The sequence below is a fragment of the Fringilla coelebs genome (assembly GCF_963513975.1).
Source record: "Fringilla coelebs genome assembly, chromosome: 21".
NCBI classification, from domain to species: Eukaryota; Metazoa; Chordata; class Aves; order Passeriformes; family Fringillidae; genus Fringilla; species Fringilla coelebs.
Genome location: NC_140047.1, coordinates 6,967,613 through 6,995,042, shown reverse-complemented (window position 1 = coordinate 6,995,042; position 27,430 = coordinate 6,967,613). Strand labels below are relative to the sequence as shown.

The following is a 27,430-nucleotide window of genomic DNA, read 5'->3' as shown; positions in this document are numbered from 1 at the left end:
CCTGAGCGTCTGGCCCCGCCCCCTCCGTGGCAAAGCTCCGCCCCGCCCCGTTGTATTCATCGTCCGGTAAGCTCCGCCCCTGTCCGGTAAGGCCCGCCCCCTGCCCGCCTCGGGCCCGGTCCCTGCCCTGTCCCAGCTCCCCGCGCCCCCCCGGCCTGCGGGACACAGCGTGGGTCACTCCTCGGGCACCAAGCGCCAGGAGAGACCCCGCGGGCTGGAGCAGCCGGTTCCCCAAGCACTGAGGAGACTCGCGGGGTGGTCGCGCTGTCCCGGGCACGTTCCGGCCCATGCCAATGGCAACTGTGAGCGGGGCTCGCGGGAATGGCCCCGCTCAGTGAGCAAGCGCGGCGGGACCCTGGCTCTGCGGCGGCGGCAGCCGCGGCCCCTGAGCGAGGAACAGCCCGGGCTGCGCCGATCCGTCCCGGGGAGGCCCTGCCGGGACGCCGCGGCCAAGCTCTGCCCCGCGCGGTGACGTCAGTGCCTCCGCCGCGTGGCGTCACGGCCCTGTGACGTCACTGAACGTCCCCGTCCCCGCCGGGTCGCTGCTGACCGAGCGTTCCGGCCGGGCCGGTGTTTCCGGGGAAGGACTCGCTGGCGCTTCCGGCGCGGGCGGAGGAAGTGACGGCGGGTTTGTTGACAGCGGAGGCTGCAGCGGGGGGAGCGGGCCCGAGCAGGACGCGGACCCCGGCCCGCCCCGGGGAGCCGGGACCAGCCGGGACCAGTCCCCCATGGCGCCAGGTGAGTACCGGTGCCCCCCTCCGCAGCCCGACCCGGGGCAGCAGGCCTGCCCGGCCGGGCTGGGGCAGGAACCGCCGCCCCCGGCAGTGCCGGACGGTGCCCCCGGCGCAGTCCCCATCCCCTCCCCGGGACTGTCGGGAGCAGCCGGGCCCCGCCGGGCAGGGCTCCGGCCCGCGGCAGCAGCTCCGGCGCTGCACGGCGAGGTGACCTCTGAGTGCCTCGGGGACGAGGGAGGGCTCGGGTTCGGGGCCAGCGCTGTCCGCGGGGTTGACAGAGACCATCGTGGGCCGATGGAGCCCCAGCGCCCAGACAGCCGCCACCAGCGACTCCGGGTAGTCTTCCTGGGCAAGTGACCTATGGAATGAAAATCCGTGATGTAATTTAATTCAGTGAGCCGAAGGAACATCTTTACTGCAGGCAGGTAAGGATCTACGCATTCCCCAGCAAGTGCAAGCCGTCTCATTTAGGATGTCAGTCTGGCTGGCTGACAAGTTTGGGAGTTGCAGGCTTTGCTGGGACAGAGGATAGTTCCATCTCCTCCTACTTCACTTTCCCTAGTGTCAGAAGGGATGGTGTTTCCCCACAAAGGCAGCGATGACCCATCAATTAATGAAATCACAGTGATTTGCAGCTGCAAGATGCCAGCTAAAGTGACAGTGCAGTTTCCCTTCAGAGCATAACCTGTGCCAAACTCTGCACTTAGGTTACATTTGTAATTCTGAAGTCGCTGTAATCAGCTCATGTCAGTGCATATTGTTTGCCCTCTCCTTGGATGAGTCCCTGATGCTGGAACAGTCAGCTTTGCCAATCATTTTTGTAGCAACAGCGTAAACGTTGTGTGGTTGGCGTGGAGCCACGGTGAGTCAGGCTTGGCTTGGCTCCGGGCACTGCCTGGAGAGAGGCTGTGAGAGATGATGGCTCTGAAGTGCAAGGGAGAGGATATTGGCACTGGCAGCCCCAGGAGAGGTCCCCAGCCTCAGGTGCCAGTGCAGCCCAGAATGCTGTAACAGTGCAGATGCAGCCTGGAAACAAGCAATATTTGCAAAGAGCCTGGTGGGTCCTGGATGCTGGGGAGGAGGTAAGTAGAGCTGCCTGTACTTCACCTCGGTTTGGGTCCCTGGATGGCAGGAGGGTGCTCTTACTGCACATGTGTGCCCATGGAAAGGGCTTTTGTGTGCCTACTCCAAAGGCTCTGAGGAACTCAGTTCCTTGGTGCACAAAGATGGAAGCAAACCTGTCAGAGAAATAAATTAGAAAAAGTACTGGCAGCTGAAGTTCTGGTCACTTTTCAGTTCTTGCTCTTGAATTTTCAGCATCTTTCATGCATCTGTCTTTAACTCTACCAAAACCCACATGGCACCAGGAAGCTCATTGCTGGAAAAGCACTGGTGGCAGTCACTAGGCAGCTTCATCCTGTGTGAAACTTCCTGAGGAGAACAATTAGACAAATGCTAATGATTTTTCACCCTCTCCAGTTCTTTTCTTTTTGTCACATATCAAGGTTATGACTAGAGACAGTATTGATCAGGGCAGCTATTGGCACTTTTACTTCCCTCTCTGCTGCTGAGGTGTTGTGTCCTCAGTCTGAGGGAGAAGCCAGCTTGTGTTGTCTCCTGGAAAAAAGGTCACAGCAGCTGCTCAGATATCTGTAATAAATCAGGAGTATGAAAGCTGTTCTTTGGTCTTATTTCAGTGGGACAGTTTAACCATTCTTGATATTAAACTTTTGCATGGGATTGTGTTGGTGGATCACGGGGAGCTCAGAAGTTAAAGGGCAGCTGATTTCTTCAGGGCTGAGATCAACCAGCTGCATTGTGCTGGTCTCAGCAGAGAGGGAACAGAGGCTTGTCAGAGCCACAGGAAGGCAGTCCTTGCCCTCTGGTGCTCTGAGCTGCTTGGCCAAGTCCCAAGCACTGGCTGTTTCCAGCTGCACGTGACAATAGATTGTCAATGGGAATTTGTTTTCGAGTTCTCTGGCCGTCGGTAGTAAACAGTGGAAGAACACTGGCTGCAGGGACCTCCTGTCTGATGGCACAGGGGAACTGGTAGGGACAGCAGAACACGCTTCCCAGCTGGTTCAGATCTTCCTGTTGATCTTGCCTTTCTGGAAAGATTCTCTCCAGCAAGCTTCAGGCAAAATCTGCGAGAGGGACTTGTTCTGGAGGTGAGGCCGATTCATCTCCAAAGCAGACACAGGACAGCTTCCTCCCACCTGCATTCCCTTTGCCAGGACCTCCCAGCCAGGGAGACAATACTGTGCACTCAGTGGCCCATTTCAGCCTTGACTTCTCACCTTAGTTAACTCCAAAGGTGAGAACTGTGGATTGTGGAGCTCCTCCTTTATCAAAGTTGAAAACCCTCCATTTTTGTTGATTGGACCTCATGCACCTCCATGGAGCTATTGTGACACATTAAGAAGTCTCAGTTTTATGTTCTTGTCAGCAGTCAGTGACCAAAAGAGCAAGTTCCACCCTTAACACCATGACTGGAGAGAATTTAAAGTATCATTTGTATGATTGCTGAAGTTTTGGGGTTTTTTGCCTCAGCATTACCTTTTAGAGTGATTAAGCTGAGGAATGGGAGTTAAAACTCTTCTGTCTTGTACTGATACCATAGGAATGAAGGAAAGAGAGCAGCAGAGGCTTTAGAGAAGCAGAGAGCTGGTGACACACAAGTGTTCTGCTATTTGCAGCTGCAGGATAAGGATCAGAAACAGAATATGGTTCAGGACATTTTGCAACAACTTCTCCAGCAATGGCTGCTCAGCTGTGGTGCAGAGAATAACAACTACCTCCATAGCATCACTGTTCTCAGGGCCAGCAGGGACAGACTTTTGATAAGACATAGGTTTTATATAAAAAATAAACATTTCAACACAATTTTTTGTGTCTGTGGAACTATTTAGAAAAGTTTAGGTTTGCTTGTAATGTGATTTGACCCTTTGAAAGTGAAATGTCACTGTTGGTCTTCAAGCTAGCTTCTCTGATAGGTCCCTTGGGGCCCCACTGAGCAAGTGTTGATACCAGAGCAGTCAGGTCATTTCAAATCAAAAAACAGGAATAGCTTCCCCCAGTTGTCTGCCTCACCCATCCTTTATCCTGTTCTAAAAATGAAGAAGGGCAAAAGCACTTTGCCTTTTTCCAGTTAAGTCATGCTTTGTGACAGATTTGGGGTGGTGAGGGTGAGCTGGATGTGGAGGTGTCCGGCACAGTCACAGTCCTTGCCTTTACACTGCAGTCAGGGGGATCCCAGACCAGTCTGTGTTTCCCTTTTGATCCACTTCATGCTCTAGTTCAAGGATTTGCATGAAACTTCTGGCTTGGCACTACAGAGAAACACTGAACTTGAAAATGAAACTTGACTTGGAATGTTGGCAAAGAGAATGACAGGCAGGAGACCCGGGGCCACAGATCCCACTGGTGCCTTCCAAAGGATTATGCTGACAGTAAATGTTCTGCTGGTTTATTCAACCCACCCTGAAGGAAACCAAGCAATGTGGCTTCTACCACTTCCCTTTCCAAGGGCCTTTGTCAGCCAGATAACCCTGCAATGAAGAAACATTTTGCTGTGTAGCCTCATTTCCAAACACATCACACTAACTCATTCCCACAGTGTCCCCTTGGAGTGGGAATACCAAGGAATTAAGGGCACATTGCCAGAGAGGCCAAACTGCTGTGGGTCCTTTTGAGGTCAGCAAGTGATGAGCTGTAAATACAACATCCTGCTGGTGTGACAGCTTTGTGGGACACTTGCAGTTCTGCCTTTCTCAATGCATCTTTTTTCCCTTCTCTGCTTACAGCTATCCTGATGGCCCCATAAATTCATCCCAGGACTTCATTTGAGGGAAGAATCTCCTGCATCAAACTCTTCCTTCTGCTCTTCCCCTTCCCATAATTTCCCTCAAGATGGCATCTGACAGTCCTGAGTCGCTGATGACCTTGTGCACTGATTACTGCCTTCGTAACCTGGAGGGGACTCTCTGCTACCTCCTGGACAACGAAACGCTGCGGCTCCATCCCGACATCTTCCTGCCGAGCGAGATCTGTGACAAGCTTGTCAATGAGTATGTTTCAGGCCTGGTTTGGGAGGAGCTGGCAGCTCAGAGAAGGGGGGAGTATAGTTCTCCAGTTGATCATATTGGCAAATAAGGGTTTGCATGAACTTCAGAAGGAAGTGTTCCCTTTTGTACTGCTGTCATTCTAATTTCTCTGGTAGTCACCCTTTCTAAGTTAGTCAGAACTCAACGTGATGCTGTAAAAAGGGAAATGAAAAGAGTAAACGCAGAGTGAAACAGTCACTGCTTCTTCCTAGAATGTCAGTGAGCAACAAGGAAGCCTTCCCATTTCCTGTCACTGAAACATTACAGCACTCTGTCCAAGCGGGGAAATAAGAGTCCAAAGTGCTAACAGATGTTAAATTTTAAGGCTGCTGCTCCCGTAGTTTCATAAAGCAACTTGTTTCCAGGGATTTATGTAATTTGGCTGTCACAGTCTCTCTTGGCTGAACTTGTGCTCACAAAGTCTGGCAGAGAATTCTGGCCAGCTAATTTTCTGAAAAATGGGGGGGAAAAAAAAAATCAAATTACTAAGTTTGAACAGCTAGGGATTCTGGCAAGTCTGTGCTTGTCAGAATCCAGTTTGCTCACACACATTGAGTCCTGCACAAATCTTTGCCCAAGATTTTCCTAGGGATTGTTGGTTCTGTGCCAGAAGAGATGGGTGAGCTGCTTTGCCCCAAAGGCTGATCTGGGTGATACTGGGAGGGGGTGGGTTGGTGTGTGCTCACAACTCTGTCACGCTTCCTTGTCACCAGCGCAGCTTCCAGAGCTATGGCTGAGCCTGTGCTATGCTAACACCATTGCCCCATACAGGTATGTGGAGCTGGTGAAGACAGACAGCATCTTTGAACCCCACGAAAGCTTCTTCACCCTCTTCTCAGACCCACGGAGCACCAGGCTAGCTCGGATCCACCTGCGGGAACACATTGTGCAGGACCAGGACCTGGAGGCCATCAGGAAGCAGGTGGGGCAGCACTGACAGCTGCTATATTACGTAGCAGCATTGCTGGAGAGGCACCAGCTGGAATCCCAGACACCCAGAGATTCCCAAGGCTCCATCCTTTGCTGTCCTAGTCTTCCTTGGACTAACCTCAGCTTCTCCCTTCTCAACTCCCAAAGCCACTATTGGGAATGGCATAGGACACTGGTCAAGTTGGATGATACATGATTTCAGGCTGTCCCAGTGGGAGCTATGGGGCAAACAGGGTGGGCACTTTACCTGTGAAACATCTCTAACCTTGATTTCCCTTTTTTTAGGATCTTATTGAGCTCTACCTGACTAACTGTGAGAAGCTGACAGCCAAGAGCCTGCAAACCTTGGTGAGCTTCAGCCACACACTGATCTCCCTGAGCCTCTTTGGCTGCAGCAATATCTTCTACGAGGAGGAGAACCCCGGGGGCTGTGAGGACGACTGCCTGGTGAACCCCACTCGCCAGGTCTTGGTCAAGGACTTCACTTTTGAAGGCTTCAGCCGCCTGCGCATCCTCAACCTGGGCCGCCTGATCGAGGGGGTGAACGTGGAGACGCTGCTGCGGCCCCTGGCCTCCCTCGCAGCCCTCGACCTCTCTGGGATCCAGCTGAATGATGTGGGATTCCTGACCCAGTGGAAGGACAGTCTGGTTTCCTTAGTGCTTTACAACATGGACCTTTCAGAGGAGCACATCCAAGTGATTGCACAGCTTCGCAAGCTCAGGTCAGCAGATCTGTTCTTCCTTTTTTATCCTTCTCTAGGTGATAGGGAAAGGTCTTTCAGGAATGGTTTTCTTACCTGCTGTCAGAGAGGCACTTACTGCTGAGTTCAGCTTATAAACCTTCCTGTGAACAGGCTCACTGATTGTACTCTGTACGTATCTGACATGTCTGAATTTTGCTTGTAAGAAGACACCACTTAGCAGAAACTTCCCATTGGAAAAACAAAAAACAACGTATATATGACCCCATCACCCCACTTGGTGTGCAACTGGTAGAAGACACTTTGGTGAGTGGGATGTTTGCTCCAGTCTTCAGTATGAGCCAGCAAAGTCCCTCTGTCCTGTAAGGAACCCCACCTGCACACAACGGCTGGTCAGTTTGTCCCATCACTCCCTTAACAGCAAGATTTCCTCAAAGCTTAAGCATTTAAATATCTGAAAGAAATCAGGATAATGTAGTAGCCTGGGGTGGAAAAATTCTAAGATGGGGGAAGCAGACAAAAAGATCTTCTGGTGCATCTTAATCTCCAGGTAGAAATGCTCAGGTGGCTGCTGTGATGGAGTTTGGAAAAGGCAGTTTCTGAGCCTGGAGCAATTTCCTTTGTGATGTGTGGCTAGATGATTCACTGTGGTCCATTCCAAGTAGCCCTCTACCAGATACCTGTGTGTTTTGGTTAGACACAGGGGCAGCTGCTGCTGCCAGAGCCTACAGAACCACATTCCTGTGGTTCCTTCCTTCTTGGGAAGGAAATAATGATAAATAATAATCACACTTGGCTCTGGTAGGGAGGCAGAAGCCCCAGCTAATGCTTTCCAGGCTGTGAGATGCTCTCTATCACTTGCAGGCACCTGGATATCTCCCGAGACCATCTGTCCAGTTATTACAAGTTCAAGCTGACCCGGCGGGTTCTAAACTTGTTTGTGGAAAACCTGGTGAACCTCACTTCGCTCGACATCTCAGGGCACACCATGCTGGAGAACTGCACTATCCCCAGCATGGAGGAGAAGATGGGCCAGACAAGGTAAGGGAACAGCAGTTACTGAGGTCTGCTTGGATGGATAGATGAGTCAAAGATCAATTAAGAACAGTTCTCTCTTCTGAGTTCTCAAATTCTGTAGGTCTAATCAGTACTAAAAAGCAGGATACAACTCTTGCCAGGTTCCCCTGACAGTAGAGACTGGTGTGAGAATCAGCTGTGATTGCTGTATGCAACACATGTAAGGACTTGTAAGAGTAATAAAGAATTCATCCCATCTGCCTGCCATGCATATCTGAAGTATTTCAGTTCTTTTCCCCACACACATTCTCCCAGGGATCTTCTGCTGGATTTTTTTCTGAAAAGACTCCAAAGCCCTTTACACATTTCCTACACAGAATACTCTTACTCTTGTGGAAATCCAAGCTCTTCTGACAGAACATTTATACACTGAGTCAATACATCAGCACTCATAGGAAGGCTGTGTGTTTTAGGACATTGGAATCTGAAGGCCTATTTCAGATTTGACCTGAATACAGGGCAGATCAACCCTTGGAAATCCCAGTGCTCCTCAGCAGAGGCATACCTAGAGGTCTGGTTTTCCACATCAGCCAAGAGCTCTGCCCTCCTGTGAATCACTTGCTGAACAGAATCAAAAAAGTGAGACAGTAATGGCTCCTTTTCCCTAGAGCTGGTGAAAATGCACTGGCTCTTGGTCAATAAGGAACATGGCAGCCAAAACAGTGTTCTTGCATGCTCACAGAAGCAGACTTAGCATGTTTATCACATTACAAATACATTGGATGAGTGAAATCACAGCCCTTTTAAGAGGAAATTTTCACCCCAACTAGTGAATTTCCAGGACAGATTTTACCTGGGAAAGCTGCATCCTGGTCTGCAGTAATTCTTTCTGCTGGTTCCATTCAGCTGTTCACCTTTCACTGAGGATCACCTGGGATGAATATTAAGAGTTATGTTCATAAGCAGCTGCCTGGTATAAAATGAAGTGTAGCTTTTACCACTGTGGGTATGAAGCAGTACAGTCAAAGTGTAGGGAGGGCTGGCAGCCATCTCTGTGTCAGAAAAAAACATGGTAGCAACATGAGCAATCTCTTGTGTTTTCACCCCAGCATTGAGCCAGCAAAGAGCAGCATTGCTCCCTTCCGGGGCCTGAAACGACCGCTGCAGTTCTTGGGCCTTTTTGAAACATCCCTCTGCCGCCTGACCCATATTCCAGCCTACAAGGTAAGGAGGCTGCAGGAATATTGGCAGTAGGAACTTGTTAGAAGTTGAAAGAACATGAGAACCCTGGCTGCCAGTAGAGTGGAGTTCTTTGGGTCTTGGGTGTGACAGCTGAGCTCTGACCTTTGAATAACTACTTCATAATGCAAGAAAACTGCCAGAAAGCAAGACCTGTACCTCACATAGTTTTTATATGGATTGTAAAACATTGGAGAAAAGCATGCAGAAACCATCCTGCCTGGAGGATGTCTGTGACTACAGAAAAGGATATAAGACAGTAGGAGTCCTACTTTTGAATAGCATTCTCCTGCCGCCAAGGTGCCCTTCCTCCTCCCTCTGGACTGAAAAGCGACTCAGCCTCTGTCTCATCCTGGGCTGAATCTACTGTCAGGGCAAAGGGAAGGTATACCCTTTGACCTTCCAGAGTTTCCTTCTCATGGAAGGTTTTCCTCCTTCATAATTTCTCCCCTGACTCTTTTTGCTCTTCCACGCCAGGTGAGTGGAGACAAGAACGAAGAGCAAGTCCTGAATGCCATTGAGGCTTACACCGAGCACCGGCCGGAAATCACTTCCCGGGCCATCAACCTGCTTTTCGACATTGCCCGCATCGAGCGCTGCAGCCAGCTGCTGAGAGCCCTCCAGGTAAGCCTTGGCCTCACCCTGACAAGGGGAATTTTGCATTCCCAGTTTTTTTTTCCACCCTGGGACACTGTATCAGGCCATTCCAGAGAAAGTTCCAGCAGCGCAGTGGAACTGGGTACCTTCATTTCCTAAGCATGTTCCTGCTATGCCTGGGCCACGCTTTCCTTGCAGGCTTCTAACAGTCACTCCAAGAATTAGCAGCAAGTCTGTGGCACTGAAGCTCTGTGTTGCTTCTCTACAGCTGGTGATCACAGCCCTCAAGTGCCACAAGGATGACAAAAACATCCAGGTGACGGGCAGTGCTGCACTGTTCTACCTGACCAACTCCGAGTACCGCATGGAGCAGAGCGTGAAGCTGCGGCGCCAGGTCATCCAGGTGGTGCTCAATGGCATGGAGTCCTACCAGGAGGTCACAGTAAGAGCAGCCCAGGCACCTTTGGTTCCCATAGTCTTCTTTCCCTGTATCAATTCTTTAGCCTGGTGTCAGCATTTGGATTTCCTCTGCCTGCGGGGAGTTAAACAAGGCAGAGAAGTTACTGCCTGCCCAGGTCTGCTCCTAGTCTCCTCCACTCAGCAATGGGGAGATTGCTGGGTGGATTACATGCAGGGTGCTCCTTTTTATCCATGAATGGTGGTCTAAGTGTGTGTGGTACACATACCCAACACTGACTGTGGGATGAAAATATTGTGGGTAAAGGGCATGTTTAGTCAACAGAAAGAAACATCTCAAATCTCTGTACTGGAAGTCAGCTGTGTAGAGAGCCAATCAGCAGTGAGGAACTGGCTTGGAAAGCAATGGGCCCTGGATAATTGGGTGGCCTTGTAAGACTGGAGTGACAGTCATGGAGCATGGCTAAAGCACAGCATGAGAGCAGAGGGTATCAGAAATCTCAGTAGTTGTAGTCAGGGAAGAAGATGCTTTCAGCAGCAAGCAGCAAGGAAACGTGAGATGGTGGAGTCTGTGCTTTTGTAGCCACTTGGCCCAGTGTTGGCTTCCTTTTGCCCCAGGTCCAGCGGAACTGCTGCCTGACACTGTGTAACTTCAGCATTCCCGAGGAGCTGGAGTTCCAGTACCGCCGAGTGAACGAGCTGCTGCTGAACATCCTCAACCAGAGCCGGCAGGACGAGTCCATCCAGCGCATCGCTGTGCACCTCTGCAACGCCCTGGTCTGCCAGGTGGACAACGACCACAAAGAAGCTGTGGGCAAGATGGGGTTTGTCATGGTTGGTATGGTCCCAAGGTGTCTACTTATCCATAACCCACGCTAGGACAATTCCCTTACAGCTGTCCATCAAATGCCTCCAGCCATGATCCATCCTTGCAATATCACAGAAGCGAACCAGTGTCCCAGCAATGCTGAGCTCTCCTGGAACCCACACCTTTACTTGCTTAGCAGCACTGGAGGTTATGATCTCAGAGACAGGCTGGTGTGAAGGCAGGAAATCTCTGTAACCTAACACCTGATCTCACCACATCAGGTTATTTCTAGATCTGGTACTACCTTGTGACTGTCTCCTTCTGCTTCTCCCCAAGTTTGCATCAATTTCCCAACTCAACCCATATCCCCCATCTTTTCCAAGAACTGCAAAGGCTGTTGCTTTGGTGCAGTTATGGTGCATCCCAGACCTTGTCATACAGCTCAAAACTGACTCAACTGCAAACTCAACAGCTCAGGGACTGTGGCATATTTCAGCTCTGTGCATACTTACAGCTTGGAACATGACCCAGTCCCACTGGTTTAGAGAAAGATATAGGTTCTCTGCAAAAGATCAAAACTGGCCATAACTGCTGTGATACTGCAGGCCTGGTTAAGTTTTAGCTTCATGATTTTTGAACTGTTTCTCCCTCTTCCCCTTTCTTTGCCCACAGACAATGCTAAAGTTGATTCAGAAGAAGTTGGCTGATAAAACGGTGAGTGTTTCTCAAAGAAAAACATATACATAGAGTATTTTCTCTTCAGTCTGATTTAGGCATGGAAATCAACCCAGAGTGCCAGCTCAGCTTCTCTAACAAACACAAGACATCTCAGCTGATACTGCAGAATTTGTTGTTCCAGGGTGAGGGCAGGGGAATATGACAGGGAGGCAAAAATATTAAACAAAAACCCACTTACTGACAAGTTGAAAGTGAACAACAAGGTTTTCTTACCTCTGAAGTCATCTAGGGTGATGCCAGAGAGGAAACAGGTGATTGGTTTGCACCAGGCTCCTGCATTAGCAAAGCTCTGACTCTGTCCTTTTCCCTACAGTGTGATCAGGTGATGGAGTTCTCCTGGAGTGCCCTCTGGAACATCACTGATGAGACCCCAGATAACTGTGAGATGTTCCTTAACTACAGTGGCATGAAACTGTTCTTGGAGTGCTTGAAAGTAAGTGTCTGATTGTCTCTGGAGAGATGCTGACAGGAGCAGTGGAGATGCAGGTGCCTGGGCAGGATCCCTGGCTCTGCTCCTCTCCAAGCATTACTTCCTACACTTCACAAACAAGAAAGAAAAAGCTTGTGTAAGTTCATATTTGTCACATCATTCCACCCAGCCAGTAGAACAGAGAAACTCAGAGTGAGCACATCTTCCCCATTGCCCATCTTTGCTCAGCCTCCCCTCAAGCAGAGCAGCAGTGAACAGTGGGCCTGGTTTTGATCCTCCCTTTTCACACATACCTGTAGCACCGTTTGGCACCTGCCAAGGGGCCATTGCTGCCTACCCAAAAATACTGAGCTTTTCTGGATGTGCTGTACAGCCTTTTCCCAGGGTTGTTTGTTCTCAGCATCACCAGAGTCCTACCTGTGTATAATCCTGTTCCTTGCCTGGCCAGGAGTTCCCAGAGAAACAGGAGCTGCACCGCAACATGCTGGGCCTCCTGGGCAATGTGGCAGAAGTGAAGGAGCTCCGCCCGCAGCTCATGACCTCCCAGTTCATCAGTGTGTTCAGGTAAGTGCCTGGCTGGTCACCAGCTGGGCTCTGATCTCTTCTCCTGAATCACATGGAGACTTGTGAATCTTTACTGCATCAGCAGCTCTAAGTGATCTCTTCTCTCTTGGCAGCAACCTGCTGGAGAGCAAAGCTGATGGGATTGAGGTGTCGTATAATGCCTGTGGAGTGCTCTCCCATATCATGTTTGACGGTTTAGAGGCCTGGGGGATCTGTGAGCCTCACAGAGAAGAAGTTGTGAAGAGGATGTGGGCAGCCATCCAGAGCTGGGATATCAACTCCAGGAGAAATATCAATTACAGGTGAGCAATGGAAAAGATTGGCCCACTCACACGGGAGCCAGGATTGTCACAGGAAGGAAACACCAACAGAGAGAAAGCCTAGCATGGAGGCTCTGTTCAGAGTGAAGGAGAAGCATCTTCAGGGGTGTATTCTTTAGTGAGGGTTTTACATCTTCCTTTGAAACGTTACATAAGATGCTGAAATTAGACACCTTACCTGGCAATTCCTATGGGAGAAGTTTGGCAGCCCAGCAGAATTTCTCCTGCAAGTTTCTGCTGAAATTGAGTAGTTCAGGAAAACCATGGTCTGTCTTGGACTGCCTAAGCATTTTCCTCTGATATTGCTGTCCTTTGCGATCTGTCCTTTTAAGTCTGTTTGCTTCCCAAAGCCACATACTTTCACTCTTCTCTGGGGCATATTTAGACATGGGTACCAGAAATCCCTTCAAAGGTTAATACAACTGCTGGAATCCTCTAAACCCCTTCCTGTAAGAGGTTATCAGGTACTCAGAATTCCCTTAGTGCTTTGCAGGGATCCATAACTGGCATTCCAGTGCCTGTTTACAGTATGGACAGTGAAGTATAGTTGTCAGAAGAAACACAGGAACCCTTGCACGTGTGCAGCCAGCTTTGCCTGGGTATAGTTTGGCTTTGTCCCTCCTCAAACTGATCAGTGCTGCTGGATTTCAGCTCTTGTGAGGAAATGCCTAATGGAGGATGGAAATCAGTTCCTGAGCTCAGTTGCCTTCATTGCAGCTATTTCTCTGAGCAGTGTGTTTGTGCTGAAGTGGTGGGGCCTGTAATCCTGCCAGCACTGCCCTGGGACACTGACTTAGCCTTGGTGCCAGAATCTTTGAAATGCCAATGGATTTACTGCTGTGGTATCTGTGAGCAGATCCCTTGCTGTATTGTATTGCTGTGAGTGGCAAAGGTGTTGAAAGAAGTAGCTCTTGGATTTCTAACAACTTCTGTAATATTTCTGTGCAGGTCATTTGAACCAATCCTTCGACTTCTTCCACAAGGGATCTCCCCAGTCAGCCAGCATTGGGCCACCTGGGCACTCTATAACCTGGTCTCTGTCTACCGTAAGTTCTCTTTCTGAAATCACATTCCCTGCACTGTAGTCGTTGAGGGGGTGAAGCTGGGGCTGTCAGCAGAAAAGGTCTTGCAAGATAAACTATGTAGGTAGAGAAAACCTTTGAATGATGCAGGAATGTCCAGGCAGCACAGCCAAATAAAGCTAATTAGACTTGGTGTGTAGGAAATTCCTTCACTGTTTTGATCCTTCTCCTTCCCCTCCTCCCACCCTTTGTACACTGTTGTGAGGGTTCACAAGGACCTGATTTATTCTTTTCTCTGCAGCTGACAAGTACTGCCCACTGCTGATCAAAGAAGGTGGGATTCCTCTCCTGAAGGACATGATTAAAATGGCCTCAGCACGACAAGAGACCAAGGAAATGGCCCGGTAGGACACCAGTGCACCATCACAAACTCTCAGTTTAGCCTTAGTTTAGTTTTTAATTCTTCCACTAAAGTGAGGCTACCAAAGTAAGGCTTGTAGTGATGTGTATGAGAGGTATGAATTGAATAGAGGAGAAACAGAGGAAAAGGAGGATGAAAACAGAATACTAGAGATGTTTATAGGTGGGCAGTACGCACAGATCACTATCAGGCAAGTGGGTTGTAGACTGGCTTGTTGAGCAAGGGAGGCACATGGCTAATTGCAGTTCTTAGGCCAGTAGTCTCCAGTTACCACTTTTCCTTGTACTTGCCCTGTACAGGGCTGCCTGTCTTCAGAATCATACTGGCCTGTCACTGAACTGCCAACTGCACAGTTAAAATGAGAGCGTTTTTCAGAAGGTAGAGTCCATCACCCTTGCAATGACACCTTTCTTTGGAGTCATCCTTTCAGAGTTGTAAAAGCCAGCTGATCATTGGCAAAGTGAGGGCTGTAATTTCATACCTGCAGGATGAATAGAAGAGAGAGGTAGAGAGCTGGGAATACATACCTGGTGAGGGGGCAGCAGGTATTCCCACTGCTGAGGGTTCCTAAGTTCTGGAGGGGACTGGATCCTGCAGAAGACAGTCACAGTTACACACAGTGTGTTGGATGGGAAAGGTGACAGCACAGTGAAGGACAAACATTTGTAATAATGTATTTCCTGGTGGGATTTAAAGGCATCTGAGGTTTTGGGTGTAGGAGTAATGAATGAATGGTCACAGCTGGATCTGGATATGCACTACCATAACTTGACATTCCAAATTGGGAGCTGCTTTTGTGGAGTTTACTTCTTTTGACAGATACAAAAAGTTTGTGTCTCACATAAAAACAGGACACTGTTAACATAGGAATTAACTCTGGGACAGTTCTTAACCTTACTGTCCCACAGCTGAGATGCAGCAAGCTTTAAACTAAACCCTCTCTCCTTGTCCTTGTTTTATCCATAGGAAAGTTATAGAGCACTGCAGTAACTTTAAGGAGGAGAACATGGACACTTCCAGATAGAGGCAGTCAGCCAATGCCTCTTGCCAGCACTGTATCCAGCTTCTCTCTAACTCACTGTACATAGGGAGGACTCTTTCTTACCAACTCGCCCGTTGGAAGGAAACTTTATGTGTGTGTATGAGACCCTCAGTAGATGAAGGTGAATAGGGGAGGGGGGAGGGACTTTTTGCACAACAACAAAATGCTTTCCTTAACTTAGTGAACTTTTTTGTTATGAAGTTTCAGGTTGAAGTTCTGTGTGTATGATTTCTGTATAAAAAGAAAACAAAAAACAAAGACAATTACATTATGTATCTTTTAACCATTTATTTTAGACCACACAGAGAGCCTCAAATGACCATGAGCTTGAAGACCTAGTTGTGTGATCACTATTGTGACGTTTATTTCCCACTTTTTAGAAAATTCCCTTTTGCTGTACTGCATGAGGTCCTGTGATGTCTGCAAGAACACCAGTCCTGAATCAGCATTGGCTGCTCAGTGGGGCAGTGATGAGTTATTTATTTGGTTAGAGAGGTTGGGGGACACAATACCAGAGAGACAGACCAAAAGAACTGACGTTTTAGTGAGACTTAGAAATGGAGAAACTAGAGAAGACCTTTCAAGCTAATTCACTCCTTTAAGGGCTTTTTAATAGAAGACTCACATTAATGGAAGCATTGCTAATTCTATGTGGGTCATTTGGAAGTAAGACTTCCCCAATAAAGTCAAGAGGTCTGCTTTGTCCCCATTGGCAGTACAGGGGGATCTGCCAGCCCACCCAGCCTCAGAAGGTCAGGGATGTCCAGTAGAACCAGTTATACGTTCTTGGCTACACAGAGCATCTCTCTTGAAGGGAGCCTGTGCAGCAAGGCACAAGGTTTGCTCACAAAGGGCTACACATCTTCATTCCAGTCCTTCACCAGCTTTTTTTTGTAGTGTTCTGGTTTGTAGGGAAGGGCTACAAAGCCAGAGTATGCATACTGTACTCAGCTAGGCCCTAGTCCTGAGCAGCTGTACCCTCTCGTGCAAGTCCCAGGAGGGGACTGGAGCTGTTCTGCCCTTCCTTAGTCTGTCATCACAAGCTGTGCTCAGTAGCACCATAACCTCCCTTCACAGGAAGCCCACTGCAGCACAACTGCTGGAATTGGAGGTGGGGAGTCTCCAAGCACCCTCTGAAGGGAAGTCCCAGGAAACAGCACTTTTTGTTCCACCCCAACATCTTCCCCCTGTTCTCAGAAGCAGAAGGCCCTATTCCTATTTGACTCCCAGAAGCACTTACCAGTGCAGTCCCAGTCCCATCAGCAGCATTACTCCAGTCTGTGTGACACAGGTGAGAGGAGAGTCCCACTGAGCTGGTCTTCACCTGTGACACTCCAGACCTATAGTGGCTCAAGAAGGTGAAGGCCAAGGTTTGCCTCACAGCCAGGCATTTGACAGCACAGTTGTCCATGTCATAGCCCACTGCTCATCACAGTTCTTTGACAAATCTTCCCTTAGCAGGGACTCAGAAAAAAAGATGATGTGCCTGGTAGAAGGAAGATGAGCCCATGGCCATGCAGGCTGGGACATTTCAGGCCTCAGAGCACAGTAACTCACTGTTCTCTTCCCTTGTACACTTTGCTCTCGGATTTGAGTCGCTGCTATGAGGTTCTGGTAATGCTCAGAGTTCATGTTGTCCTTGTGAGCATGTTAGAGATGGATCCTTGATCCACAAACTGACACTTTAACTGACAGAACACAACTGCCTGGAGAGGTTTACTTTTACTGCCAATACGGTGTTATTCAATGTCTTTTTTTTTTTCTTTTTAACCATACGTCAATTTGTTTTGGTATTGTAAGATCTGTACTTTTTTCTTTTAAGTATTTTTCAAACTTATATATATTTTTGTGTCACTTTTAAATTGTTTTCATAAGATTGCAAAACTTGACAAATTATACGTTTTTGCAGTCATTTGAAATGTATTTTTCTCCTATTCCTGTTTCCCAAGAATTTGTGTCCCTATGAGCTTATTTCAAGAAGCTTATATCAAGATCTGTTTTCTGTGTAACATTTGCTAATCTTCCTTCTAGATGCAAAACTAAGAGGGGCTGCAAATGCAGCCTTGGTTGTTAGGGGAGTCAGGCTTTGCTCTTTAACTCCCCATTTAGTGCTGCTGTCCTTGAGAAGTTGTTTCACATGGCAGTACCACCCACCACATCTGCTTCCTTTCCACTGCCCATGTAGTGAAACCTCCTGTCACTAAAATCTTGAACCAACTGACAAAAAGCACTCAAGATTCTGACTGGCAAGGTGGGAGTAGAGCAGAAGGGGACAGATGACAGATGTGAGGTATCAGAAAGCCTTGTCCCCAGAAAGCAGCTGCCACACTGGGGAGACAGTGGAGCTGGGGAACTCCCATCTCAGCTGGAGCAGATCCCAGCCTCTCACTGCAATCCACCAAGCCAAGCCACTGGGCTCTACTCTGAGACTTTGGCACAACTACATCAAGGCTAATGACAATCAATGGTTTGGTTTTATCTGCCTTGAGACCCCAAAGGTTTGGGTTTTCCAAACCAGTGCTTCCACAAGTTGAGCAGTTTCTGGAGTCTCACCTGCTGCATCCCAGACTAGTAAGATCCACACTGCATCAAAGCTGTTTGACACTGCAGAGGTAACCTCTGTTCTCACTGCTCACACACCCTCAGCAAGCTGTACTGCAGCCCAAACCAGGATAAAAATATTTCAATTTCCCAGCAATAAGGAGATGAATGGAACCAGGCCAGGCTGACAGAAAAGCTCAGCTTGCTGAAATCTGTCACCATTCCCAGGTGAAAGAGGGAACTCTTAACTGGGCAATTGCAGAAAGCCTCAAATAAGATTTTGAGTCAGGCCATCAGCAAGGTAAATGCTTCAGGCAGCACATTAAAAGGAATAACATCCATGTTAAAGTAACATAATCTTTGCCTACAAGCTTCAGTGTCTTCAAGATTTTGTGAGCTGAAAAATAACATTTTCCCTTCAGTAAGGATCAAAGAGCAAAAAGTATCCTTTGAGCACCAGAGCACAATCCAACAGTTCCTGTAATTGGAAGTCTGAAACCAGTTTGGGCTTCAGTTTCCCTAACTGAAACAACAGGAATAATGCATGACCTGAGAACTTCTTTTGGTGGCAAGGATTTAACTGGTGCCATAGATCCAGAGCTGAGGACAGAACAGGAGAGTTGCCTGCAGACATCACATCAATGTTCTGCAAAGGAAGGGAGGGCAAAGCAGAAAATTTTTTAATGAAGGTTTAATGTAAAAGGGGAAGTTGGATACCCTGGAATTCTTGACTGCTCCAAGGATACCTCTCAGGCCTTCCAGCTCTGCTGGATCAAAGGAACAAGCCAGGAAACTTCAGCTCCACACAAAATTATACAGCCAGTGACCAACCCTGCTCAGCAAACCAGAATGGGGTTCTATTTTTCAAATGAAAATTCAGCTGTAGAGAAGTTCATAGCATGTAAGGATATTGCAGAGGGGCTCCTTGTGCTCAGTAGCTGTTGGCCCACTCAGACTCTTCATGTTTTCACTACTACATTTCCTTTAATATTCCAAAGCTTGGCAAGCAGAGCACGAACACGACTCAGTAGCTCCCTACAGAGACTTTGCCAACAAAGGAACCCTCTACCTGAACTGTGTGTGGTTTCCTTCCTGGCTGGAGGCTGCCCTGTCCTCCAGTGGCCCTTGTCAGTGACCCAGCAGTGCCAGGTGTCCATGTTCTCTGGAGCAGATAAGAGCAAACTGGTGAGCAACTTCCCACCAGTGCTTCCATTTTACAAAATCTGTGGGAGGAATTGCTCATAAGGATTGGCATCTACTTGGATGATGTTTAACACTCAGGAGCACCAGACTTTCTCATCTAGACCAAGCCAAGAAAGTTTAGCACTGATATTTGTGGTAATCAGAACACTGCAGATAATTCATCTGCACCATGGCTGCTGTTTCCCTGCACCTTCCTACTGAAATTATCCTCTTCAGCACTGAATCCTACCTAGCTTGTCACCTTGGCTGGGCTTCTGCTGCTGTCACTCTGGTCTCTGCAAAAGATGAGTGGGAAGAAAAGTCTTGGAGCTGTGAGTCAATTCCCTCTCATTACCTGAAGAAGGCAATTAATTACCAGTAGGGTAAGAGCTAGAGGGCACTGCAGTCAGGCACTATCCATAGAAAAGACATTTCCTTGAGACTGTTTAGGGAGGAGTCTGCCACAGCTCAGGTGTTAGAGGACAGCTTGTGCTGGAAAAAGAGAATTAAAGTAGGGAAACAGCTGGTCTCCACGACAACCATGTATGTGGATGAAGCACAGAGGGCAATAGTCATCAGGAATAGATGAAAAGCAACACGGGGGCTGAAGGAGAGGAGAGCACTTAAGGAAGGAGGGAGATACTCTGCTGAATTGAAACACTTCTGCTTTAGCAGACTGTTTTGATTTCATGTAATTGTCACTGATGGTCTCTGTAACTCTTTCCTTGTTTTAAAAAAAGTTTTTAAGCTAATTAAATATGTATTTCCTTGTTTTGCAATGAAAATACCCTCAGTTATAATGAGCAAGCGTCTCCTTTTACTCTGTCCATGGACCTGCCTGATGCTGAGGCCTGGTTCAAATGTTTGTACCTGGTGAAACTGAGCAAAAAAATCAAAATGCACAACTGTTGCTTCCTTACAATTCTGAATGAATTAACTTTTCTGTTGTATCCGTTGGATACCCGCTGTGTATTAAACCTAGTGCTCAAGAGTGTCTTCTTCCTTTGTTCTATGAATGTGGTTTATTTAGGTACATTACTGGTCCACTGGCTGTCATATATTTAATTAAAAATGAAAGGAACTGCCACGTGTTGGTGCTGTTCAGTGCCTTTGCCTTTCATCACTCCAAAAGACACAATACTGCTTGTCAACAGAAGAAAGCAGTGGAGGACAAGAGCATTCTTAGAAAATTGTGTGAGAGGAGAAAAAAAATCAGGACAATATTTGAGTGTCCAGATTGCTCTGAACTCTGTCATGTATCTGCAGTTCACACTCCACAGCCTGGGCTTTGTAAGGGGCAGGATCTGAGCACTTAAGCCAATCTGCTTTAAGGCCAGCCTGGCTTTCTTCCTAAGACCCTGGTCCTGGAAGGGCTCAGTGCCACTTAATTCAGTGGTCACTGTGGAGTCTGTAAAGGAGTGTGTAAAAGAGATGACCCCTGATCTCTGCAAGTCAGGTTTCAAAGCTGAAGGAGAAGATAAAAAGAGTAACATGGACCAAATTATTTTAATCACAAAGAGAGTGAGAATATATTCCTTAGGACAGATTATTCTAGAACATCAAAATGTTTCTACTTTTAAGTGGACAATATTATTACTACTCAAATTGCTTTCATTAAGCTTTGAAATTTACACCTCTCTGCGAAGAAGGAAAGACACTACCCACCTTTTTCTGAGCACCAGTACAACCTGAAGTGTCTGAGGGAAGAGGGCCATCAGCTTTGCATTTACCTAGAATTTAAAAAAAAACAAAACATAGTTTGAATGATTGCTGGAAATTTAGTTGATAATTTCTGTTAACATTTCAACCCAGCTGTCTCAGGTAAACCATTTAAGTGACCCACAAAACCAGGTGCTTTCCTGGCATCAACACTGACTAATGAAGAGAGTAAAATAATCAATTTGTGGGCAAACAATACCAAGGAATTCACTACCAGCTGCTGGAGAGTAAATTTATAATGAATATTATATTTCTTTCCAAAATGTTATTGGGAAAAAGGTAACAAAAGCAGCAAAGTATAGCTATGTTAAAAGTGAAAAGAGTTAAAAAGCACTGATTTTGGAACTGTTAAAGATCTGTGATAACATTCATCTCCCTTAGACACTCAAAGTGTAAATATATATGCACTATAGTCACCTTGGTGGGTTTTTTTATTGTTAGCAAGAGACAAAAATCAAAGGTGCAATTCAATTGCTTTTAGGTGTCTGTTCTAGCTGAGAAGAGTCTATACATACACACCTGCTTCCCTCGGCAGCCCTCGGGGGAGTTCAATGACCTCAGGCAGCCAGGAGCCTCCTGCAGCCATCTCAACCAGAGCAAATCCCTCCTGGAGTTATGTCAGACGTTCTGCAGGCGCTGTTTGGTTAATGGGCTGCTCCCAGCCAGGCACAGCCTCTCCGCGCTTCTTCTCGGGGGCTGGAAACCGACACATGGAATAACCACATTAGCGAGAGCAGGATTAACGCAGAGCAGCACCTCGGGAACCACCTCGAGGAGCCTTTGAGCAGCACCTGCTGCCCGCCCCTTCCCCAGCTCAGTACACCCAGCAGCGTCTGCGCCGGTGTAAAGGAGGTTCTGAACAGTTTGCCCAGCCCTGCGCCCGAGGGCCCGGGGTGAGGGCGGAAGGACACGCGGGAAGGGCTCATGAAACACGTTCCGGGATGAAAGGCCGACAGGGCCGGCTCGGAGGGCACAACAACGCCGGGGCGGTGTGGGGGACAAAAGGAGCCAGGCGAGCCCGGCTCCCGGTGTTTGCCGAGTCCGAGCCGGCAGAACGCGGGCCCGCTCTGGGCGTGGAACCAGTCCGACAGCCCAGCGGAGCCTCCCCCGCAGGGCTGGACCGCCCTGGCCCCGCCTCGGGGCGCTGCTCGTGTCCCGTCCGGCCCTGCCAGCGCTGCCCGGAGGCCTTCCCGGCCGGCGGAGCCCCGGAGCCGGTGACGCCGGGGGGAGCCATGGGCCCCGGCGGGCGCACGGTGCGAGTGGCACACACGGCCCTGAGCGCGGCCCTGGCGCTCGGGCTCCTCCTGCACCGCACGGGTGAGGCGGGGCCCGCCCGGGCTGCGGGGAGGGGGCGGCCGGGGCCGCTCCGCCCCGGGGGCAGGCGGAAAACGGGCATGGAGGGCGGGGGATGGGGAGCGCGGCTGGGCCGGGCGGCCCCTACGGGACACGGGCTGAGCCCGGCTGCGGCCTGGGGGTGCCTCGAGAGCGGCGGGGTCTGGGAGCCCCTTCTCAGCCTCTCCTCTCTCCGCCTGGTCTCTCCCCATTTCCTCTTCATAGATTCGGGACCCCTTTGTTGAGGCTAGAGAGAAAAATCCAGGACGGTTCACAAGGAACTGCTGCTCTCTGTCTTTTACGGGTACCTTTTAGATCTGCAAAAGCAAGAGGAGCGCGGGGAGCTGCTTCAGCCGCTGATCTTCGTTTTGCTGGTTTTATGCTCGATCCTACTGTACTTCAAGGTGTCTCTCATGGATCCAGGTTTTGTTAAGCCTGAAGAGGAAGTGAAGGTAGATCCCTTCATGAACAGAACAAAGTGGAATAGCTGTAAAGTCTATTGGCTTTTCTACTTTTCCCACTCTGGTAGATAAAAAACAATCTGAAACAATTTCTGTTGTGCTGGCATGAAGGACACATGCACAGACCTTTGGGGATGAGGACAGACTGTCTCACACTGGTATTTGATAACAGCAGTAGGGTTTACAGGCTTTAAGTGTGCCTTTCACTCCACACTTCCCTTGTACATAACTGTGCCATTTGAGCTCAAGTCCTCTCCTAGAGCAGTGCCCTGTGGAATGTGTATATGACCTATTTTACAATAACCACTGCTAAGTGGTACAAGTGCAAAAAAAGCCCCGAACTGAAGGGCAGGCTTGGCAGACAGTGCTCTCTGCAGCTCTATTTATTGAACTCTTTATGGATTTGTTGCCTTCTCAGAGGACACATCCACAAACAAGTTACGGTGAAATAAATGGAGATGCAAAGTTTCAGTAACTGCTAGTCTGTTCAAGGTTCACTGCCTTATAGACTGTAGGACAGAAGCATTATCAATCTCAGTCATCCATCATTAATGTCAGTGTTGGCTATGTATGACTAATTAGCACTGCTCATACAAAAAAAGACGTTACTGTGTTTAGAAGTGAAGTCTAACCTTGTTTTTGTCCCAGACTATATCTTGTCCACAGTTATTTGTGCCTCTCTGCAGACATTCTTTGGAGGGTTACAGTAATCTGTTCTCTCTCACTGTACCATAACTGTCAGCAGCTTCTGTAGGTATTCTAATGAATTATTTTGTTCCTAATGATAGAGATAACAAGCACTGTGTAACTGTTAAGTAAAAGTATGCAGCAAGACAGCTCAATCATACTTAGACAGGAGCCCAAGAACCCTCCTCAGTCCCTTCCTTTCTCTTTTTTGTAGGAAGGTGAAGATAAAGGACAAGGTGTGGTGATCCCTCAGATTCCAGGTGACGTTAAGCTGCGGCGCTGTGGTTACTGCCTGGTGAAGGTGGGCATCCAGAACATGCTGGAAGAGGAAGGGATGAGTGATTTGAAAGCTTGTTCTTCAGCTGCTGTTGGTGGTCTGTAATTGCTGCTTAGAGGAGGCTGGGCAGACTGTGTAGCTACGCAAGTAGTAGTGATGGATATTGGCACACAGGTCAGTTTTCCAAGGCTGAAACAAGTCCCTGCTGGCTTATAGAAACAAGAATCTTTTTTTTGCCATGAGAAAATTGTACTCCACATTCTTACTCCCATGTCAGCCAGACCTTGCAGTACTGTCAAAGAAGTTATTTTGAAAATACTTTGATAGTCAGAAAAGCAGCTGAGTGTAATACGTGGGAACTGCTTATTGTTGTGAACTGGTTCAGAGCTTTAAAACAACAAAACATTGGCCTGAATGGTAAAAGACAACATGAAGGTGAAATTACAGCAATGATATTAGCTCTTAAAACAGTTTGCCTAAGCCTAGAAAGGCTTGTTTTCAGAGTGATCCTTATCAGTTTAATGAAATTAAGCACTACCCCAGCTCCCATAAATTCCCGAAGAGTATCAACGAAGAGGAATGAGCTTATTGCAAGAAGAAAAACTGGCAAAGCATTTATACACTGCAGGGGACAAATCCTAGGAAGCACTGCTTTTCTCAGCCAGGTCTTTCACCTTCTCTGTGCCTGGTAGTTGAGCTGTTTTCTGTGTGAGTGTCTGTACTTACATGGAGGCACTTCTCTGTACATCCCCAAAAAGATCACATCCCACTCTGTTTGATAGTAGTGGTTCTAGTTTTTCACCTCAATACTCTGGCTCATGCTTTCCTGACTACACTGATTGGCTTTGTCTCCCTCCTTGGAACGCTGGACTTTCTGTAATAGGTGGATAATAAAGAAAATGTGTAGATAGGAGGAGTGTGGGAGGATCACTTAATTTGAATGCCAGTGATTTGGGTCTTGACCAGGAGAATCACAATTCCTTTGATTTGTCTTAGCAATGTTGATGTGCCGTGTCTCACAAACAAGTGTTTTAGGGACAATGTTGTGGGGAAAGAGATTTGTATGATGTTCTCTTCTATTAAATGGGAGTGGGACAGCCATGAACTATAGCCAGTGAGTTTTTTCTTTTCCTGGTTGTGTTTTGCAGCAACCCATGCGAGCCAAGCACTGCCAGCTGTGCCAGCACTGTGTGCGGCGCTACGACCATCACTGCCCCTGGCTTGAGAACTGTGTAGGAGAAAGGAATCACCCCCTCTTCATAGTTTACCTGAGTGTGCAGCTCGTGGTTCTGATGTGGGGAGGCCATGTTGCTTGGTAAGGCTGGGAGATGGCTTTTGGACCTCTGAGATTGCTGAAAGTTGTAGTGCTCCTTGAGCTGGCATAGAACATAGACTGGCTCTGGATCCTCACCCTCTTTTGCATCCTAGAGCTCCCTAATCTTGAGCAGTCTCTGGTAATTTAGGTTTCATTGTTCATTTTGCTTCAGTCCCTGTAACATGATCTTTGTTTACACATTCAAGAGCTGGAAACTCCAACAGGGTTCCAGCTGTTCAGGAGAGGAGTTAACCCAGGGTGATTGTGTCTCACAGCTGTCAGGGAAACAGAATCTTCTAAATTTAGCTTCCAATCCCTGTGGTGCAATCTCTCAGGACTTCATAGTATATTCTGTAGTATATTAACTCTCTGTAGTCAAGGATTATTAGCAGCTCATTAGTTATGAATCAAATGTGTCATCAGGTTTGCTTAGTTTAGGAAATTAGTTCTGCTTCTTTAACTACAGATTTATTTCTGTTTGAATTGAAAGGTCAGGCCTCTACTTTGAACAATCCTGGGAGTGGCTGCAGCACAACATTTTCCTCCTTGTGTCCTTCCTCCTGATATTCATATTCACCATTGTGGTCCTGCTGCTGCTTGTTTCCCATCTGTACCTGATCTCATGCAACACCACGACCTGGGAGTTCATGTCTTACCACCGCATCTCCTACCTGCAGCACTCGGAGCTGGAGAACCCCTTTGACCAAGGGATAATCCTCAATCTCAGGAGATTCTTCTGTTCACGCCACCTGACTGCATGGGAGAACATCTACTTTCACAAGAACAGTGAGCTTGTCTAGTCCCAGTGTGCCAACACACCTGGCAGGCTGCTGGGTAAAACTTTGCTAATGCAATGGCTGCTGTTTCCTTGCACTGAACTTTAACACATTGTGGACTATGCAACCTGCTCAACAAGCTTTCAGGGATAGTCAGGGTTATTTTTTTATATATAAACAATAATGTTAAAGGCAAGAATACAGTTCTGGGAAGAAAAAAGCCAGCAGAGCTGATTTCCAGACTGAGCAAGGTATCTCTAAATTTATTTCCTTTTGTTAAGTGCATCCACATCTCTCCAGAAGAAATGCAAGATTAGTGTGACTGTTCGTGTTCCACTTCTCCAAGGTCTCCCTTGCCTTTTGCAGCTAGGGAACAGCAGCAATTACACATAAAACCAGCCAGGATCAGTGTAATTCCTGTGCCTTTTTTCAGCCAAGTTCTAACTGTGAGAACTGCAGTGCCTTTTGGCAGTAGCATCAGTCATGCAAGAGAAATATTTGAGTAAATATTTAGAGAGTCAAAAGCAAATTTTATTTTGTCCACATGCCTCAACTTAATGCTTTCCATGAAGACTTGAGGCTTAATATTGTTAATGTACATAAGAAAGAGCTGTAAGACATCCAGTTAATCTTGAGATAATTAACCTGTATTTTGTGATGCCCTGAGCAGCTTCCTCACAGCTTTTTAAGTTGATGATGCTGCTAACAATTCACTGTTTTGAATCAAGTCAGTGAAGAATGATACCATCACTTTTCCTTGGACAGAAAAGTAATCCTTGGCTACTGAGTTATTTCTGCAGATAACATTGGGCTCAGGCCTTTGCTGTAGCTTGCTGCAAGGAGAGAAGCAGGAGCAGAGGTGGGTACCCCATGCCTAACTAAAATAACACTGTTGGTAAAACTACTACTACCTCAACTCACTAGTGATGTTTTAATAAAGTAATACAATTTCAATGCAAGAGAAAAGCTGCCAGGTCCTGTGATGAGAGATGCTGACAGCTTTTAGGACAGCAGCAAGAGGATCTGTTTTCCATTGAAATAAAAGGTCATACTTCAGATTTCCATGGGGAATGAAAAGGAAGTTTGGGTTGACCAATCTTAGCTTTAAAACAAAAAAGGCTGTGGTGTGAATTTTAGTCCTGACCCTTTTTTGTTAAAACAAAAACAAACAAAACAAGAAAAATCACCGCAACAAAATGTTAGTTAAAATTATCGTGTGCCTTAATTGTCTTGGCTCAGGAATTAACACCAACTCAGAAGCACTCAGGGTTTAAAGCTGATGAACACTCATGAAAAAATAGTGTAGTTACTAATACAGCACGACAGTCCAAAAGCAATTTAAATGCAGCAAAAGATCCCCTTTTTAACCAGCTCCAGAGTTTGTAATCTGTGCACCGTCTGCTTTGTTCAGGGTAGAAGCCTTATCAGAGGGATATCAGAATGCTAAGGATTGTTTTTGTAAAGAAATGTACACCATTCAGAAGTATTCTGCAGTATGCTTGTGTTGCTGTGGTACCTGCTAAAGTGTGGATTATCTGTCACACTGCAATTCCTGGTTCTTCAGGTATCAGCCAAGTGAGAGTTTATCAGCAGGTACAACAGCTCAAAGCAGTTTTGCTCTGTCTTTAAAATACACCTGGGTGTTAATTTACCTTTTTTTTTACTCAACCATAAATTATAAAATAAAATATTAAAAATTCATTTTTAAATTGTCTATGACTCTTTCTTTGAATCCAAGTTCTAGGCTTCATCTGTGCTAACAATCCACTGTGCTACTGCACAGTGGCCTTGAACTAAAGCCACAAAATACACCACAGAGGCCAACAGCAACTGCCACTCCAACAAGAGTGAGGAAAACGTGTATCCTGCTCTAAACAGGCCAGTGCACTGCCAGGGTGAGCAGGAGGTTGAAAGGATCTTTGTACATGGGAATTTTCAGAAGCAGCTATACTTGGCTCTGAAAATAGAAAATCTAGGTTGAGAGTGAAATATCTCTGGTTTGCACAAACAGAGCTCTTACCTCACCAAGTCCTGAAGCACTGGGACCTGCCTTGGCT

General features: G+C 47.5%; 2 protein-coding genes across 3 annotated transcripts; both read left to right on the top strand.

Moving 5' to 3' along the window:
* Positions 1 to 579: 579 nt before the first annotated feature.
* On the top strand, positions 580 to 19,853 carry ZER1 (zyg-11 related cell cycle regulator). Of its 2 annotated transcripts, none has more exons than XM_084219818.1 (16): positions 580 to 738; positions 4,538 to 4,801; positions 5,609 to 5,759; positions 6,053 to 6,489; positions 7,333 to 7,509; positions 8,595 to 8,709; positions 9,202 to 9,348; positions 9,590 to 9,763; positions 10,357 to 10,572; positions 11,219 to 11,260; positions 11,598 to 11,717; positions 12,163 to 12,278; positions 12,392 to 12,580; positions 13,547 to 13,644; positions 13,922 to 14,024; positions 15,008 to 19,853. In XM_084219818.1, the coding sequence occupies exons 2-16, from the start codon at positions 4,644 to 4,646 to the stop codon at positions 15,063 to 15,065; spliced, it is 2,301 nt and encodes a 766-aa protein (XP_084075944.1). In that variant the 5' UTR covers positions 580 to 738; positions 4,538 to 4,643; the 3' UTR covers positions 15,066 to 19,853. The 2 variants fall into 2 exon arrangements, with proteins under 2 accessions (XP_084075944.1, XP_084075945.1); XM_084219819.1 differs by lacking the exon at positions 580 to 738 and adding an exon at positions 766 to 1,159.
* Positions 19,854 to 21,736: 1,883 nt separating this feature from the next.
* Positions 21,737 to 26,939, top strand: ZDHHC12 (zDHHC palmitoyltransferase 12). The gene is made up of 5 exons (XM_084219755.1): positions 21,737 to 21,842; positions 22,173 to 22,309; positions 23,220 to 23,306; positions 24,431 to 24,597; positions 25,088 to 26,939. The coding sequence occupies exons 1-5, from the start codon at positions 21,758 to 21,760 to the stop codon at positions 25,395 to 25,397; spliced, it is 786 nt and encodes a 261-aa protein (XP_084075881.1). The 5' UTR covers positions 21,737 to 21,757; the 3' UTR covers positions 25,398 to 26,939.
* The last annotated feature ends 491 nt before the right edge of the window (positions 26,940 to 27,430 follow it).